At 36.8% G+C, this 18,495-nt stretch overlaps 1 protein-coding gene across 2 annotated transcripts; it reads left to right on the top strand.

Annotated features, from left to right (window-relative positions):
- The first annotated feature begins 6,893 nt into the window (after positions 1–6,893).
- Positions 6,894–16,991, top strand: GCG (glucagon). 2 transcript variants are annotated; one of them, XM_049888970.1, is made up of 6 exons: positions 6,894–6,992; positions 9,955–10,055; positions 11,627–11,788; positions 13,464–13,601; positions 15,996–16,133; positions 16,818–16,991. In XM_049888970.1, the coding sequence occupies exons 2-6, from the start codon at positions 9,964–9,966 to the stop codon at positions 16,822–16,824; spliced, it is 537 nt and encodes a 178-aa protein (XP_049744927.1). In that variant the 5' UTR covers positions 6,894–6,992; positions 9,955–9,963; the 3' UTR covers positions 16,825–16,991. The 2 variants fall into 2 exon arrangements, with proteins under 2 accessions (XP_049744927.1, XP_049744928.1); XM_049888971.1 differs by lacking the exon at positions 16,818–16,991 and having other exon boundaries at positions 15,996–16,137.
- The last annotated feature ends 1,504 nt before the right edge of the window (positions 16,992–18,495 follow it).

The raw sequence follows: 18,495 nt of genomic DNA, 5'->3' as shown, positions 1-18,495 counted from the left end.
GAAACTCTATGGGGCAGTTCTACTCTGTCCTATAGGGTCGCTAGGAGTCGGAATTGACTTGACGGCACTGGGTTTTGTTTGGTTTTGGTAATCTTTGGATGAAGGGTGAACCTCAGGAGTGGCTTCATTACTGAACAAAAAGGGTGTCCAGGGGCCAGTCTTCAGTCTCTGTCAGGTGAATAAGCCTGACCTTTTTTTTGAGTTAGAATTTTATTCTACATTTTTCTCCAGCTCTGTCCAGGACCCTCTATTGTGATCTCTGTCAGAGCTGTCAATGGTTGTTGCTGGGCACTATCTAGTTGTACTGGACTCAGTCTAGTGGAGGCCATGGTAGTCGTGGTCCATTAGTTCTTTGAACTAACTTTGTTTTGTCTGGGTTCCCTGTTTTTCTAGTTCTCTTCATTCTCCCTTGCTCCCGAAGGGGTGAGACCAGTAGTGTATCTTAGATGGCCACTCACAGACTTTTAAGACCCCAGAAGCTACTTACCAAAGCAGAATGTAGAACATTTTCTTTATAAACTGTGTTATGCCAACTGAGCTAGATGTTCCCCCAGACTATGGTCTCCAAATAGGCTGAAATCTTTACAGGAGCAGATCACCAGATCTTCTTCTACCTCCCTTCTACCTCTCCCACCACTCCGCTCCAACACCCTCCCTTCCCCCCAACCCCGCAGAGCTGCTGGGGGGGTTCCAACAGCCAACCTTTCAATTAGTAGCTGAGCAATCAACCACTGAACCACCAAGTCTCCTTTAATAGGTAATAAGTGGTAGCTATTTCTATTTTTTTAGAGGGCTTGCTTCTCCTTCCTGAGGTATAAAAATTTCTGGCCTTCAATATTGGAAATATGTTCTATTCCATTCAAATTATTATTATTTTTAAGTCCTATTGCCTATAACGGAAACCTGGTGGCATAATGGTTAAGTGCTACAGCTGCTAACCAAAGGGTTGGCAGTTCGAATCCGCCAGGCACTCCTTGGAAACTCTATGGGGCAGTTCTACTCTGGCCTATAGGGTGGCTATGAGTCAGAATCGACTCAATGGCACTGGGCTGGGCTGGGATTGCCTGTAACTAAGTCTCTAAATGACTTCCAGATGAAAAATGGAAAAAAAAATCGACTAATCAGCTGGTTGGTATTACATACTAACCACTGGAATGAATACACTCTGGAGTTTAGTCAAATGTAGACTGCGAATTTATCATTTGTACTTGATTCTTTGCATCAATGTCAACTGTCCTAAACTACACATTCCTGTAGGATAAGTGTCTTTAAAAATATTAGATGCAAATGCGTGCTTAATAAATCAAACCATACATTAATTGAGTTACTTTTTTTTTTTTTTTTTGCTGTGCAGTATGCCCACAGTGGGGGGGAGGGGTGCGAAAAGGAAGTGTAAAAGCCATAGTCTTTGACTTCTGGAGTTTAGTTGGTCAGTATTTACCAAGGATGGTGTTGGTAAGCATAACCAGAAATCATAAGAATTTAATCTTTTTTCAGCATTAGAAAAGATTGGGAGTTAATACTCTATGGTGTTTATGGAGAGAAAAAAAATTCTTATTAAAGTGGAAGTGAAAAGTCAGTTTCTATGTCCTTTGACAACATGGCAACTGAGAAATGATTTACTTTTCGGTAAGTGAGAAGATTAAAACACAGTACAGAGGACTTCCTGGCCATAGCATCATTTTTGAGTGCAGAAATAAATTGTTTCTGTGATTTACCAGGAAATGAGATTGTAGAAATTCATTCTCTCTGTTTGAAAAATAAAATAACCAAATAATGGACTGTAATAAATAAAGTAAATCCCTGTCTAAAGATAGGGTAATGGCCTAAAAGGCTTTAAAATTATCCTCCATTCTTTGACTATATTATTTCAGTATCACCAAAAAACTGAGCATATCTTTAAAATGTATATGATAAAATGTTAATTGGCAACACTGAACAAATTTCAGGCAGGGGGCAAATCTGATTACAAGGTATAGTAAACAGGAAAAAGTGTTTATAACTCTGTTCTACATTTTAGGTTTTTTTTTTTTTTTAGTATACAGATTTCAAATTTTCTGATGGCTAAAGTTACTTCCTTTTACAGAAGACTTAGAAAAATTGCAGTGTTTTAATTGGTTTAGATTAAAGACTCTTAGAAGCTTGAAGAAAAAAGTCTTTCCAGATGAGCAAGAGGTTGGATAAATGTAATGACATATGGTTTGTTTTTTATAGCTACAATATGCGAAATATAGTAGCATAACACATATATTCAATGATATATACGTATTTATACATATAAATATATCTTCCACTTGTAATTTACGAGATAAGTTTCTTTTGTGCAAAAGTGATTTTGTTTTCTTTCTCTTTCTTGTTCCCTTCTTGAATAAAAATAACAACTGAAACTTAGAACAATTTTAAACATCTCATTATTTCAGGATCTAGCAAAAGATAAAATCTGAGTCTGCACAGACTTGTGAGCTGGGCTAACTACCAGGGTCTCAGACCTTCAGGGCAGGAAGATTGTCCACTGATCTTCTTGCTGGGTCTTTCCCACACCCCGACAGGCTTTTTCAGAATCATTCCAGATGGATGGGTCATGAACTGGTTCTTCAGTCTCTCTCAGGAAAGACATTTCTCACATCCTCTGGCAAACTCGGGAGAATTTTCCCCCGGAAGTTTTTCCTTTATTGTTTCTGGATCCCTGAACCTATCACTTCACTCAAAGATGAGAAGAGCATCTGATTATTATATTTGATGTGCTCATATTTTACATTCTCAAAGGCTATTGTTGAATGGCTCTCTTGCCTTTTTCCCTCAAAGCTAAAAGAAAAAAAAAAAAAACTCAATTAAGGTAAACTTTTCTCTCAAGTGCTGTACACAATATTTTTCTTTAACATTTTTATTGATCTTTTGAGGACTCATACATGTTTTTATAAGACCCTTGTTATAGAGACCAGTGTTCCAACCAACGAAGAGCATGGCCTATTAAGAAGATTACTTCCAAGAATGAAAATTGGATCTTAAACTCATCAGGAAAGCTTTACTGGTCACTACTGAGGTCTTGGAGTTACTGGGTGCTATAGCTGGTTATCGCGCTCTGCTGCTAACTGAAAGGCTAGAGGTTTCAGTCCACCCAGAGGCACATCGGAAGAAAGGCCTAGCAATCTATTTCCTTTAAAAACTCAGCCATCGAAAACCCTATGGAACACAGTTCTATTCTGACACACATGGGATCACCACAAGTTGGAATCGATTTCACAACAACTGGTACTGAGGTCTTATCTAGCAGAGTGCCAGGCGTAGCTTCAAGACAGTCCTTGAAAAATATTGAGAAGACAGATGTAATCTTGAATCTGTTTCCTCTGAACGGTAGCTCCTTTCCCTACTTTTATTGCATGTGTTGTTTCCATTACCCAAGTCCTGCCCTGTGCTACCATTTGAACTTCTAGCTTTGTTGCCTCCATGTGTCTTCTAACCACTTATTGTACTTGGCCCATACTTAGTAAATGGAGGGTCAAACTCTTTAGCTTCCAAAACAATAACTGATTAATTGCCAATAGTGCCCACCCCACAATCATTTTATTAGTTTTATTTTAACTTTTTACTACAAAAATTTTCATACATAAAGTAAGCAGAAGAGCATAATAAACCCTGTTTACCCATCACCCAACTTCAACAAGTATCAAGTTGGCCATGCCTGTGTCATCTATACCTCCACCCACACACACCCCATATTTCACACCCTTTTTTTAACTGTTCTTTTTCCTTTTAGGCAAAATTTATTTAAATGGAGATCACTAATCTTAACTGCACTATTTTGATAATTTGGGTGCACCTGGGTAACACACATCCCTGTTACAATGTAGGATATTTCCATCTCTCCTAGAAAGTTCCCTTGGGCTCTTCTCAGGCAGTCTTCTCCCCTCCTCTTCCATGAAGGAACCTCAGTTCTGATTTTTTTACCTTAGTTTCTCCGGCTCTTGAATGTTCTATAAATGGATTCATTCATATGTAAGTTTTTTTTTTCCTTTGTTCACCTTCACCTTCTTTAGCTCAGCCCAATTCTGTGAAATTTATCCATGTTGCTGCCTTTATTGATTGTGGGTTCTCTGTGTTGTTGTTAATGTTTTTGCTTCTCTCTTTTTTTCTTGTTTTTGTTTGTTTGTGTGCTTCCAGACAAGCTTTTTATCACTAGTCATAAAAATACAGGACCACCATTTTTCCTGCCTCACATCTAAATAACTAAAAACTCTAATGGTGGCAATCGAAAGCCAAATGTAGGCTAGTGCTGGGGCAGGTCAGGGGAACATTGAAAGAAGATCCACAGGTGTAAATTACACTTCATATTTGCCTTAATTTCTGACAATACAAGACTCGTTGTTGTTGCTTTCGATACGATTCCGACTCATGGAGACTCCATGCATCTCAAGTAGAACAGTGCTCCATAGGGTTTTCAAGGCTGTGAGCTTTTGGTAGCAAATCACTAGGCCCGTCTTCCAGGGAGTCTCTGATGTGTTCAAACCACAAACCTTTAGGCTAGTATTTGAGGGTTTAACCATACACGCCACCCAGAGACTCTTTTTTGCACCATCCAGGGACCCATTAAGGACCCTGATTTGCTCCTTCTAGGGATGAGAGTAGTGCACTCAATGATGGGGCTCTTAATGCTCGTGTGTTCCCAGTGTGCTTATCGTTGCGATGTTGGGATCCCCCAAGAGTCAATGTTGGTAGGCTGTAGGTGAAGCTAGAGATAGAGCTTGGGATAGTCACTTCTGAAATAATTGAAAGCAAGTGGAGGAAGGAGTTTTGGAAGTAAAGATATTGGGAGAGGGCATTTACTGAGATACCAGGTGCTGTGTTAAGGGTTTCACATATATCTGACTCAAAGTTCCCCTGTTAGGGCTGCTCCACAAACAGGTAGCAGCATCTGAAAAGGAAAAAGAGAGATGCAAAGAAAGATCTACTCAAATAGGCAAAGGAAAAAAAAAAGAACTAAGTCTACTAAAAACAATAAAAAGAGAGCCAATATATTTATGAGGATTGAGGACAGAGGGAAGGACAATTTAATCATATATTAAAGTAGCCCGTACTTTCAAGCCATTAGTGTATTTATGAATGTTACTCAAGACTGGCCTGAGGCATGCCAACTTTCTCTGCCCTTTCACCCCCTCTGGTGGAAGTGCTAAGCATCAGTCCTCAGGTCAAAACACCAGAAGCACAGTGAAAAAAAACAGTGAAGAGGTGAAGAAAATGAGATGGACATGCTTCTAAAACTTTAAGACATAGACAAGTTGCCTGGGGATCTTATTGATATTCAGATTCTGCTCCAGTGGTTTGGAGCTCAAGCCTGAGATTCTGTGCTTCCAACAAGTTCCAACGTTTTGCTGGTCCTTGCACCACACGTTGGTAATAAGCTTTATAGAATCAGAAATCAATCACCAGCGCAAAAAGCCCTGACTGAGGTCTCCCAATTTGACATGGAACTGATCTCTAACTCTGACCTTTCAGTAGCTCTACTTTTGACAAACAGTGGGCCTAACCCACAAATTGAAGTGTTTAAGTTCATTTGGGATGTTTTCCCACTTGCCCCAATGATTTACATCTGTACAAGTCATCAGCTACGTCATGCACTTGATTATCTTAGAACATTGCAATCCAGTTAGGAAATGGTAGGACGATTTTGTCATGTGGAGTCAGATTTTTATTTTAGTGGGGACATTTAAACAACCTTCTCATATTACAAATCAGGAGGCTGACGCACAAGATTGTGTGACTTGACCAATGTCACACAACTAGTTGAGAGCAGCAAGATGAAACTCTAATTTCCCTGACACCAGTCCTCATGCTGTCTGTCTAGATCAATTCCCATTTTCCTCTTTTTCAAAAGTGACTTGAATAATTTCTGCCAAATCTTGTAGGTCATCCAGGTCCTATGTGCCAGGTCACAAGGGTCAGGAAATACAGCAGGATACATCTCATTTTGACAGTTTTCCTCATATCTCTTTCTTTTGTAATTTAGTGTCCTGCTTTCTAATCAGTAGAGTTGGTTTTCAGGCATCTATTAAAAGAAAGGGAAACCCTGGTGGTGTAGTGGTTAAGTGCTACGGCTGCTAACCAAAAGGTCGGCAGCTAGAATCCACCAGACAGTCCTTGAAAACCCTATGGGGCAGTTCTACTCTGTCCTATAGGGTCGCTGTGAGTCGAAATCTACTCGATGGCAATGGGTTTTATGAAAAGAAGGAAGAAACAAAAATTAGACCCAGTCTTATTAGCATCACCTATCTTGGATGTTTAACTCTCATTTTACTTTTTCTTTTTCACCTGAATTCAATTTATTAAAATGGGATACATTAGGTCTTAACCAATACTCTATAAAACTTCCCATCAAAATAATGCAAATTAATTCCATAGAGTGAAGTCAGAAGATTCTTAATAAGTATGTGTTTACTGAATGATTTGGATAAATGAATGAATGAATGAATTGATCGTTATATTCTGATAAGAAATCCATCATGGATAAATAGCAAACCGATGGACTTTAATAAGACCCTCTGATGAGGCCATACTCAAAATGGTTTTAGCTATGGGCCATGTAATTTTAAGTTCTTTTGTCTTCAACATCAAAATTCACTTTAGAGTACTTAAGTGATTTTCATGCCTGACAGAGTGGAAGGTGAATTTCCAAACTGCCCTCTTCATTCCCAGCAAAAAAAAGGCACGAGAGTAAATAAAAACTTTCCGGATCCCTTTACGCATGTAAGCGTAAAATGCAGATGAGCAAAGTGAGTGGGCGTGTGAAGTCGTTTGTAACAAAAACCCATTATCTACAGATGAGAAATTTATATTGTCAGCGTAATATCTGTGAGGCTAAGCAGAGCTGAGGAGTATATAAAAGCAGTGCGCTTTGGTGCAGAAGTACAGAACTCAGGACACAGAGCACTTCCAAAGTTCCGACAGTGAGTTCTCTCTTTCTGCACCTCTTCTGTTTCACGTCGCAGTCTCAAAAGGTAAGATTAATACCGGATAATTCTAAGATTGTGGATCCTGTTTTTGGTACAGTTAACTATTCTTAAGGGAGCAAAATATTATAAATTAAAGTGTTGCTCTTTCATCTTATACTTTATTATTAATAACTCATGGAGCAGAATTGAGATGAAAAAGTGATATAAAATACATTTTCATCAACTTTAGTGTAGTGAAGCTCCAAAGTGTGCCAGGGAAATAATTCAATTCAAAGACAAAGTAGAAAAGAAAACAAATACTCCAATCAATGTACTTGCAATGAGATTTAGCTGTTGTGAAAACTGCATTTTTAAATAAGTAGAAACATTTGGAAAAATAGATTTTTTTTCCTTCGATTTAATAGATGTATATACTGTTTCAAACAGAAGGCGCTTTTGAAATTCCGCAAAAGTGGGTCTATTAGAGAGGCTACGACAGCAATTCCTCTTTACCAGTTAAAACCTCTGATTTTCCAAAAGACCAAATTCAAATCATTTTTCAAATATTCAGATTTCTGATAACTCCATCATGAATATCATGAAATCTGCTTTTTCTAAATAAGACTCAATGTAGTTGGTGCCCAGAATAAACGTCATCTAAAAAAAAAAAAATTTTTTTTTTTAATTACTTTGGACGGGTGTAAGTAATCAATAATTATTTACTGTTGATTGAATACCAATAGCAATTATTAAAATCTAAAAACTATACATGCTGGAATGAAATTTTAGTGAATCTCTTTAGGAAAAAAAAAAAATCAGATGTTCTAAAGCACCTACTTAAGTTCCTAAAACAAAGACCAATTTTACAGAGCTCTTTAATGGAGTAAATGATTAAATGGTATATGTTTTGTTTTTTGGATATTTCCACATATATTTTCCAGTATAGAAAATGAGCTAACCAGTTTAAAAAGTACCTATTTGGTTTATATTTAGGAATAGAATACAATGTCTCCTTTCCCTGGTCTAAGATTAATCTTTCTGAAAGATTTCCTACACAGGAAATGCCATTGTTATCATATTGTATTTTTAAATCTGAGTGGAAGATTATGGTTCTTACCAAACCATAGATTCTCTCCTTAGGCCATCTGAAGAGGGGAAAGTACTTTGAAATTCTTTTCTTATTAAATAAGATTTTGATACTAAAATAACATAACATTTACCTTCTCTGCAATGGTATCCAAACAATTAACTCTGTTCTTAAATTTTCACTATTCTGAAGCCGTTTACAAAATGAATCAGAGAAATTTAAAAACCAAGTCCTTCCTTTCAGTAGGACTTATTTTATTGCCTATAAAGGACTTCAATGTTCATTTATTTATCGTTGTTTTCTTCTTCCATCAGCCACCACAGGGGCAGAATACCACCTGCTCTAAATCTGCCTCAATAGACCATAATAGAATATATATGTTCTCTCTCTCTCCCTATATATATATATAGAATAGAATATAGAATAATTTAGAACTAAATTGACAGCTTTCAGTCTTTTATAAGAAAGCTTCCAACAGTGGTGTTATCATAAAAAGACCCGCTTGCCTTAATTTTAAAACATTCCTGAAAACATGAATATTAGAATTATCAGAAGACACTACCTAAGTGTATAGAATGTTCCCAAAGCTTTCTGAAGCATGGCAAAATGCCATATTACTAATTTAATGTTGATGAATGAAGGTGAATATTCCTATTATGTTTCTTTGCCTAATTGACCACTCAATCTTAAAAAGACTTGATCTTTCAAAGGAAAAAAGTTACTGTAGCAGGTATTACGTCTCCAAGTTGCAGTGCCAGAAACAGATAGTAAATATGGCCAGGATGTTAAGGAAAAGATTGATAGATTTAAATGATAATATTTGTAAAATCCTTATTTCAAACCAAATGTCATTTGCTAAAAATACTCATTCAAATTATTTATGGATAAGCATAATCTAACTTGGATTGAAATCCCCACTTCTCAAAGTAAGCACTGTAGGGCTTGAAAGTAGCAGAGAGAAGTCCATGACAAATACTGGGCTTGAGGTTTCCATTCAGAAAATAGAGGTGCTAGCTCCACGTGGACACTGCCCACGTTCACATTGGCCTCTGCGCACACACTGCATGTCTCATCTGCTTGTAATACTAGGACAAGCAACCAGGTGTACCATACAACCAGGTCTAGTGTGCCACTAGCAGCAAATGACATATCCTGGACTAAGTCCAATTGTAAAACAACCTGGGGACTTCCAAGACTTTGGAAGCAAGCACTGATTTTCTTTATGACAGTAATCTCTTAGCTTCTTAGTTGTGACTGTTCAAGTTGCCAGAAGCATTAGTTCTCATTGCAAATTGCTTGTCTTTAAAACGATTTTTTCCCTTTAATTTAGAACAGGTCAAAGCACCCTAAAATACCTCAAATCTGTTGGCCGCTTTATAATTATGAAGTCTAGACCAAGTTACACTATTTAAAATATAAATGAATAATACATCTGAACCGACAGCTGGTATGCCAAGTTGTAGCCTGAGGCTGCTTTAAGATGGTTGAAATGCAGTATAATGTAAATGCTTGGAAGTGAAGGACTATTAATTGAAAGCCAGACTGATAGTGAGGGGGGGCAGCATTATGGATAAGGTGCCATTCAGGCTAACCATATGTAGCATATCATCTACAGGGGATATTTTAAATGTTTATCGTGGTCATTTTCTATTTCGATTCTGGGAATGAGCCTTCTAATCATTGACAGAAGTGTCCTACATTAATGAAAAGCCTTAATGGTGGAACACATCTTTTGTGTCCCTTTTTGCCTCAAAAGATTCTGGGGAAAAATACAATCTACTTTTTGAAAGTAAACTGGAAATATGATCAGAATAAAACAGATAAGACTGGCTTTTTCTTTCTATTTAGAATATGTACTTAGTCAAAATCAAACTAATTTAGCCTGACATGTTTAAATATGATTGCCTGCTTCTTTCCCCCTCTCCCTCTGTGTTCTGACAGGCAGCGAAAATGAGAAGCATTTACGTTGTGGCTGGGTTGTTTATAATGCTGATACAAGGCAGCTGGCAACGTTCCCTTCAAGCCACAGAGGAGAAACCCAGGTAGTAAATCCTTAGACTTGAAATAACGTAGCACCACGGTTAGAGTAATGCCTGTGAAAACTACAGTTAGTAAATAAGTTCTTAGTAACTTAGAGTAAATACTCTATGCACAAAATTCGTATGTTTAAAGTGTCACTGTGATAAAGGCAGGCTTTTCTGGAGTATAGATAAAAGTATGAGTTGTTTCATAACCAAAGGGATGGGAATTGTTGGAAAATATGCTACATGGGAAATTCTAGCTTTTGAATTTCTCGGATTATCCTGTCTAACCATTCATTCATTACTCGTACACTGCACAGATTATTTTAATTGTTTACACCAACTCTTTTCTCTTTGGTTATGCCTTCTTAAAAAAATATTGTTTCTTGCTAATTGTAAAAGTCATACATGTTCATATTAAAAATATGCAAAAGTAGGTCAAGTATGCAAAATTCTACTATTCAGAGAAAACTATTCATAATAAAAATTTGGTGTATTCGTTTCTTGTATTTTATATATATATATATAAAGTATACAAATATTTCTGAGAACATAATAGAGCTTTGCATCATACTTTTTCTCTCTCTTAGCTTTGTATTGTTAGCTTTTCCTGATATTGTTAAAAATATCTATTAAATATATAATATTTAATGGCTGCATACTAATCCATATAAACTATGTAGAATAATTTACAAGAAGTTATTCCTTCCCTGTTAGACACATAAGAGGTCAGAAATTTTCCCACTACAAATAATGTTGCAAATAACATTTGGTACATACCTTTTTGCTACATTTCGGAGTATTTCTGAGGATCAATTCCTAGTAGTAGAATTACTGTGCCAAAGGGTTTAATGAGTTTAAACCTTTTATAGTATCTTGCAAATTAACTTTCCAGAAAGCAGTATAGAAATATTTCTCTCACAGGGTCCTTACCAGTATTTAATCTTTGCCAACTTGACAGGTAAAAATGGTATCTCACTGTTGTTTTAATTCCCATTTCTGAGTATTAATAACATTGAATATTATTCCATATATTTACCATGGAACCAACTGTTGATTACTGAGATGTAGATTATACACTATATAATTTCAAATTAGCAAGTGGGCTCTTTCTTACCTTTGTATGGACTTTTAAAAGTCTTTGTTCCACCATTAGCTACCATATCATAAGGTAATTGAGTTATGTTTTCACATTAATATATGAAAATCGAATTGGAACCATAAATCTGCTGCCCCAACTAATAATCTGGAATGCTTCACTCTTTTAAAATATTCAAGTCACTACTCTCTTCTGCCTTTATTAGCATAGTCATGAGCAGATTAATTAGTTAAAAAAAGATTTATTTAACCCTATTTCAGAAAAAAAATAAGTCAGTTAAGAAATTAGTTACTAGAATTCAGAATAGGAGTGTACTCTACTATAATAAAACTATGGGATTCCAATGAAAAGCTAAGGTCTCTTTGCACTATGTACTGATATACCCTAGGTGCCTGCATTACTGCTTCATGCAGCCCTGTATTTTGTAGTGAGGATAATCCTCAAGTGAGTTTACAGCAGAACTTTATGTTGCACCAATCACTGTTCTTCACAGATCATTCTCAGCTTCCCAGACAGATCCGCCCAACGATCCGGATCAAATGATTGAAGACAAGCGCCATTCACAGGGCACATTCACCAGTGACTACAGCAAGTACTTAGACTCCAGGCGTGCTCAGGATTTTGTGCAGTGGTTGATGAACACCAAGAGGAACAGGTAAGAGTTCTGAACCTGTTCTGAAATTTGCACACAAGTATATTACTTAAATGTATCTTAAATTTCTCCTGCCTTTCTTAAGTTATCACGTTCATCAAATAGTGCCCACAGCACTTTCAATTTTGATACTTTCCAGCGTTGATGATGCTGTCTTTTGTATTAGCTCTGAATGCCCTATCCCTCCTTCCTCCAAACCCTTACCTACTCTTCGCTGTGACACAGACCTTAAATTTTTTCCCCACCTGTGATCTTAGCAATATTTACTCCCTTATTCATTTTCCCTTTAAAACTGAAAGCTGACTTTTGTGGAATGTGCGGAGTTAGGAGTATAATTTCTGGCCAAAAGATAGAGCCAAGTCACCATCCCCTTGTAGGGTTCAAATGCACAACTGTGACCATATTAAAACCATCCCTAGCCAAGCTAATCATGGTTAGGAATAGAAAGAGATGCATCCTTTTTCTTGTAGAATACATCCCAAGACATGCATTTAAAATTACAGCCTAGCTGCACAGCATAAAGAGAGATGGCAAGTAAGAACACAAGCCTATAATATGACATACATTTTAATGCTGGGTTTTCTTTGGTGGGGAGGGGTCTGCTGCATCTAGGCTACTGGAAGAAATCATCTGCAAGAGTTTCACAGAAGTGGTGGAATTTCACAATTTCTTTGGAGAGTGGCCCACAAGAGGAAGGGAGTTCTGCATACAGAGTAGCTGAAGGAATCTAAAATTCAGGAAACGGACATGGATTTGTCTAGATAGAATGGAGAAGGGAGGGAGAGGGAAAGAAGAGATCATGTGCGAGCAAGAGGAACAGGAGAGATAGAGTTGCAACTAACAAAAGGTTCTTAAAGCACAGGGCACATTCAACTGCCGGAAAGGCAGCCATTGTGGTCAGAACAGATGTTGGGAGAAGTCCTTGATAAGAATGACAGGTAAGGCCATCAGTGAAATGTGAGAAACCACAAATTTATAAAAATGAAAAAGAGTTGTTATTTTCCAGAAAGGGAATGCCACGACTGGTTACATGAATGCATAACAGTCTTTGCTCACAGGTGATTTCTGTAGTGTGTTTATAATTAAAGTTTCCAGTGGTGACATATGTCAGAGAGGCTGAGGGCAGCTGATTGCCCACCTTTACAGAGCACTCTGCCACACTTTAAGTTGATATGGTGTCCATCTTCTTAGCTTTCTTCATTGGTAATTGATCACGCAATTCCTTTAGTCCTTTATCATGTGGTCCTTTTGATAACAGTTTGAGATACTCCTTCGCTTTCCCTTAAAACAATTCAATAACTCTGACCCAATGCTTACTAGTAGCAAACAGCTTCCTTGCTGGAGAGTAGTATCACACAATGGAGAGTCTACACTACTGAGACTGATGTAAAAGTAATGCATCGTTTCATAACCAGTGACACAGATAAGCAGGGGAGGTGAATATGGGTATTCTGGGAGGGGGCTTTAGCTGCTCCTTAATTATTAGTCCTCTCCCACCACTCTTCAATCCAAATAATTAATGTAGCTTTAAGACTAGTCCCCCAGCCATCCCTCCTCCCAAATTTTCCCTAAGTCCCTCCTACATAGAATCCCAAACTCCGAAGCTGCCACTGCTCATAGGTGAGAACCATATTGCCAGAGAGACAGATCTTCAATTTAACGTTCACATTTTTTTCAGGAATAACATTGCCAAACGTCAGGATAAATTTGAGAGACATGCTGAAGGGACCTTTACCAGTGATGTTAGTTCTTATTTGGAAGGCCAAGCTGCCAAGGAATTCATTGCTTGGCTGGTGAAAGGCCGAGGAAGGCGAGAGTAAGTCTGTACATTCTTATTTGACATTCCTTTTTTTTTTCCCTTGATGGTGAAAACTTAAATCTAGAGTTATCTATATATGAATCTGGATTAGGGAAGCTAATTAGTATACTTTCAAAAAGTAAGGAAATAACCCTGATTGGTAGGAGACAATATACAAAAGTTTAGTCTGAGTCTTCTTTGGTAGGAACCAGTAATGATAGAGTCAAATAGGTTACATTTTTATCCCGTTATTGTTGTTGTTGTTAGTTGCCATTGAGTTGGTTCTGACTCCTGTTAACCCTATGTACAATGGAACGAAACACTGCCCGCTCCTGCACCATCCTCACAGTCATTGCTATGTTTGAGCCCATAGTTAAAGCCACTGTGTCAATCCACCTTGTTGAGGGTCTCCCTTTTTTTTTTTTTTTTTGCTGACCTTCTAGTTTACCAAGCACGATGCCCTTCTCCAGAGACTGGTCCCTCCTGATAACATATCCAAAGTGCCATCTTCACATCTAAGGAGCATTCTGAATGTACTTCTTCCAAGACAGATTTGTTTGTTCTTCTGGCAGTCCATGGTATATTCAATATTATTCGCCAACACTGTAATTCAAAGGCATCAATTCTTCTTTGGTCTTCCTTATTCATTGTTCCACTTTCACATGCATATGAGATGATTGAAAATACCATGGCTTGGGTCAGGCACCTTAGTCCTCAAAGTGGTATGTTTGCTTTTTAATACTTGAAAGAGGTGTTTTGCAGGAGATATGCTCAATACAATACATCATTTGGTTTCTTAACTTCTGCTTCCATAGGTGTTGATTGTGGATCCAAGTAAAATGAAATCCTTATCAATATCATCTTTTCTCCATTATCATGATGTTGCTTATTGACCCAGTTGTGAGGCTTTTTGTTTTCTTATGTTGAGATGTAATCCATACCGAAGGCTATAATCTTTAATCTTCATATCCCATTATAAAACCAAAAACAAAACCAAACCCAGTGCCGTTGGGTCGATTCCGACTCATAGCCGCTCCTATTATAGTAGTGCTATAATTGGGGTGGAAGACCTGATTGTGTAGTGGTTAAGAGCTATGGCTACTGACCAAAAGGTTAGCAGTTCAAATCCACCAGGCACTCCTTGGAAACCCTATGGGGCAGTTCTACTCTGTCCTATAGGATTTGAAGGCAACGAGTTTTGTTTTTGTTTTTTGTTTTATGATTATGGTATTAATTTATCACCCAAGCCAAGACATTTTTGGGAGTAAATAGGGAGCTTTTGATAACTACAGGGGAAGAACAAGCTTAAACTAGAAGTGCCCTAGGAAAACTAGGGATAAAGAAAAAGAGGAAATAATACTGAAAACAAAGTTTGACATTAAATGTTTATATAAGTGATCAAAATATATTTATGCGTTAGTAAATATTCAGATAAAAAGCTACTGAAGACTGAAAAGAACCAAACGGAAGATGTTTAGTGAAATGACACTCAAAGTAGAGATATGTGGAAATATCTGCATATTGAACCATATACCCAGTTTTTTACGGGACTGTCATTGATGGCTAACTAAAAGATCGGCAGTTTGAATTTACCATCCTCTCCTTGGAAACCCTATGGGGCAATTCTACTCTGTCCTATAGGGTTGCTATGAGTAGGAGCCAACTTGATGACTTTTTTTTTTTAAACAGGTCATATAAATACTCATTAAACAACCAAAGTTGAAAATGAAATTAAGGTCCATCTCATTTTCTCATGATCATTTTGATTGACATTTGAAATATGAGGGACAGAAAATTTATGTTGAACTCTGATTTTTAAGCTTACTGAGACTTAAAGAGATCTCAAGACAAAGGGGAAGTACTATTGTGGTTTGGTTTTTAGCACATTAACAATCAAACTTGCAAAACCAATGGCAAAATAGTAGCTTACACTTGAGGATATTTTATTGTGTTTTAAAGGAATACCAAAAATCCCTCTAAGGTAAACTGAAGAAAAAGGAAATATAATATACACTAAGGTTAATCTCTTCATATTTCAGTTTGTAAGGCTGTTCTAAAAATCGCTGGTTTTACAGTATATAATATGTTTTATCAAATTGTAAACAGGTTAATAGTCTCAGCAATAGCTTCTGTTGCCAATATACTAAAATTTTTAAGCAGTCTGGAATTTTGAAAATGGCATGAAGTTATACAGGGTTGATTTCAGATCCTGTCTCTGCTCCTTACTACCTGAAACATTTCCTTTCAGATGCTTGCCAGTTCATACTGGTTCCTATGAGATTTTTCGTACTAGGACCTCAGTAAATAGAAACTCATTGTTTTCTCAGTGACTCTCACACACATTAGCAGTGAGAGGAAACTGATGAGCACTTCTTTAAAATTTTAACCTAATTTTAACTCTCTTTTTCTTAGTTTCCCAGAAGTCATCGTTGAAGAGCTCCGCCGCAGACACGCTGATGGGTCTTTCTCTGACGAGATGAACACAGTTCTTGATAATCTTGCCACCAGAGATTTTATAAATTGGTTGCTTCAGACAAAAATTACTGACAGGTGACTGCATTTTAGTCAATTCTGAAAACCATCAAAAGTTTCTTAAATATTTGTTGTCATATTACTGCAGAATGTTCTCTATGTGGGGGAAAGAGTCTTCACATTCAAATATAGTAAAAAACATGCATGTTTAAATCACTTGAGAGTACATTATTATATTCATTTTGATCACTGCAGTTTTATTAATTCACGCATTGATTCCAAACACATTTACTGAATATCTATAAGGGACGAGACACTAGGACCACAGATGTGACTAAAACATGGAGAGTGTTAAGTCATTCACATATTAATATCACATTACAAATTGTTATATATATTGAAGTTTTAGCACAAAGATAAAATGCCAATGTATGTGGCATTATATGCTTAATGTAATAAGCATAGTAGTAAAAACATAAACACCAAAAAATAAGCACTTATCTTGAAGGATGTTAATTGCTTTTCATAACTATTCATAACTGTATTTTTTGATGGGGAGATTTTAGGATAAATCATCTTTGAACCTAACTATTCAGAGTCCAAAAGACTGAGGCATTTATAAGATAAAGGGATCGGTAGATAGCTTTTATCAGAATAAATCATTGAAATGTTCCCTGGATTTGTTAACAGCATCTTCTGGGTATTATAGCTATGTTAAATCACTGTCTTTTATTTGTTTTGTTTTGTTTTTTTAATCTCTAGGAAATAAGTTATGTCACCATTCAAGACCATCTTCATAACATCACCTGCCAGCCGCTTGGAATGTTTGAAATTTTAAGTTCTGTAAATTTGAAGAGATGTATTCTGAAACCATCTTACTTTGCATGCCAATAAATGAATTTTCTTTTAGTGTTCTGTAGCCAAAAGATTGTAAAATGGAATAAACTATTATGAAAAGATTGCTAAAATATCAGTTTTAAAATATAAAAGTGCTGTATTATCTTATTTTCTTCTTATTTTGATGAAGTACCCCAATCTATTTGCATTTAGCAATGGAATTATTTTTCTATATCAATTTGTACATATTAATTATTTCAATTACAACATATCTGCATTATAATATAGAAGAGAAAGACTGATAGCCACAGTGGTGTAACTGGAAAGAAAACTTCCTTCTTGGAACCATTGTCATTAAAATTTTCAGCATTCAATATATCTAAAGTAGACTTAAATAAAATTTTCTTTACCATTGTCTATTTTTTCTCTAATTGCTTCTCTTCTTGGTGCCCTTATTCCTTCCAAACATTCCTTCTTTCTAAGCTGGTAGCCCACAAGCCAAATCTGGTCCATAGACATGATTTCATCCTTTAAACGGCTTCACTGAGCTTTAACATTTTGAGCCATCATTATATTTTATATAAAAGTATTGACTTCTGGTTTCTCTTAAAAAATTGGATCATCAGTTCACATTAGGTGAAAAAAGCAAATCTCCTCTGGAGCTGAGCAACAGCTGCCTCATTCTGGAGAGTCACATGATCTCCAGCTCACAACAGTGCCCTCTACACACACACACACCCATAAATGCACACACACACACACACGCACACACACACTCCACATAATGTACACTTGGGCACTTATCCCTGGCCCACTTTATGCATATCCCTCACTGCCTGGCATCTGCAGGTATTTGAGTTTGCACATCATGCCCTGTACCCTGTCTCCCTGTTCCGTAATGTCCAGAGCTAGTCTGGTGCTGATTGACATGTCTGAGACTCTTCTTTGTCATGTACAGCCTTGCTGATCTCTTGCTCTATCTGTATAAAACTCATATAAGTTATAAGCTTCTAATTACTAGCCACTAAGATTTCAAAGTTTGGAAATTACTTATATATTTTGATAACCCATTGCCGTTGAGTCAATTTCAATTCATAGTGACCCTATTGGACAGAGTAGAACTGCACCATAGGGTTTCCAAGGAGCACCTGGTGGATTCGAACTACCGTCCTTTTGGTTAGTAGCCATGGCTTCTTAACCACTGTGCCACCAGAGTTTCCATACTTTGCTAGTAGGAGTGAATTTGAGGTAATACCTTAATAATGTCACTCTTACCCATTCACACATTGATTAACTTTTCCTAAGCTGGATAGAAAAGGGTAGAGGTAAAGTTAGTACCAGTTGTATGACCCTGAGTAGGTAATTTAATCTCTCTGGGCCTAAGTTCTCGATATGATTAAATAAGGTTAAAATTGTCTAATCGCCATCGTACCTTACAAAAGTCTTTATGACTGTCTTTTACCTTATAAGGAGGTATCAGTAGTAACAAAGGCTGAAATATTCATCCTAAAATGGTTGCTACAGGTATATTCAAGGCAGAAGTTACCTTAGTATGTGTCAAGATTGTGTCTATTAAAAACAGAACAAAATTCAAAATCCTAAA

This window comes from Elephas maximus, chromosome 6 (assembly GCF_024166365.1).
Source record: "Elephas maximus indicus isolate mEleMax1 chromosome 6, mEleMax1 primary haplotype, whole genome shotgun sequence".
In the NCBI taxonomy this organism is placed as follows: domain Eukaryota; kingdom Metazoa; phylum Chordata; class Mammalia; order Proboscidea; family Elephantidae; genus Elephas; species Elephas maximus.
The sequence above is the reverse complement of the archived record's forward strand: the minus strand, read 5'-3'. Positions and strand labels throughout refer to the sequence as shown.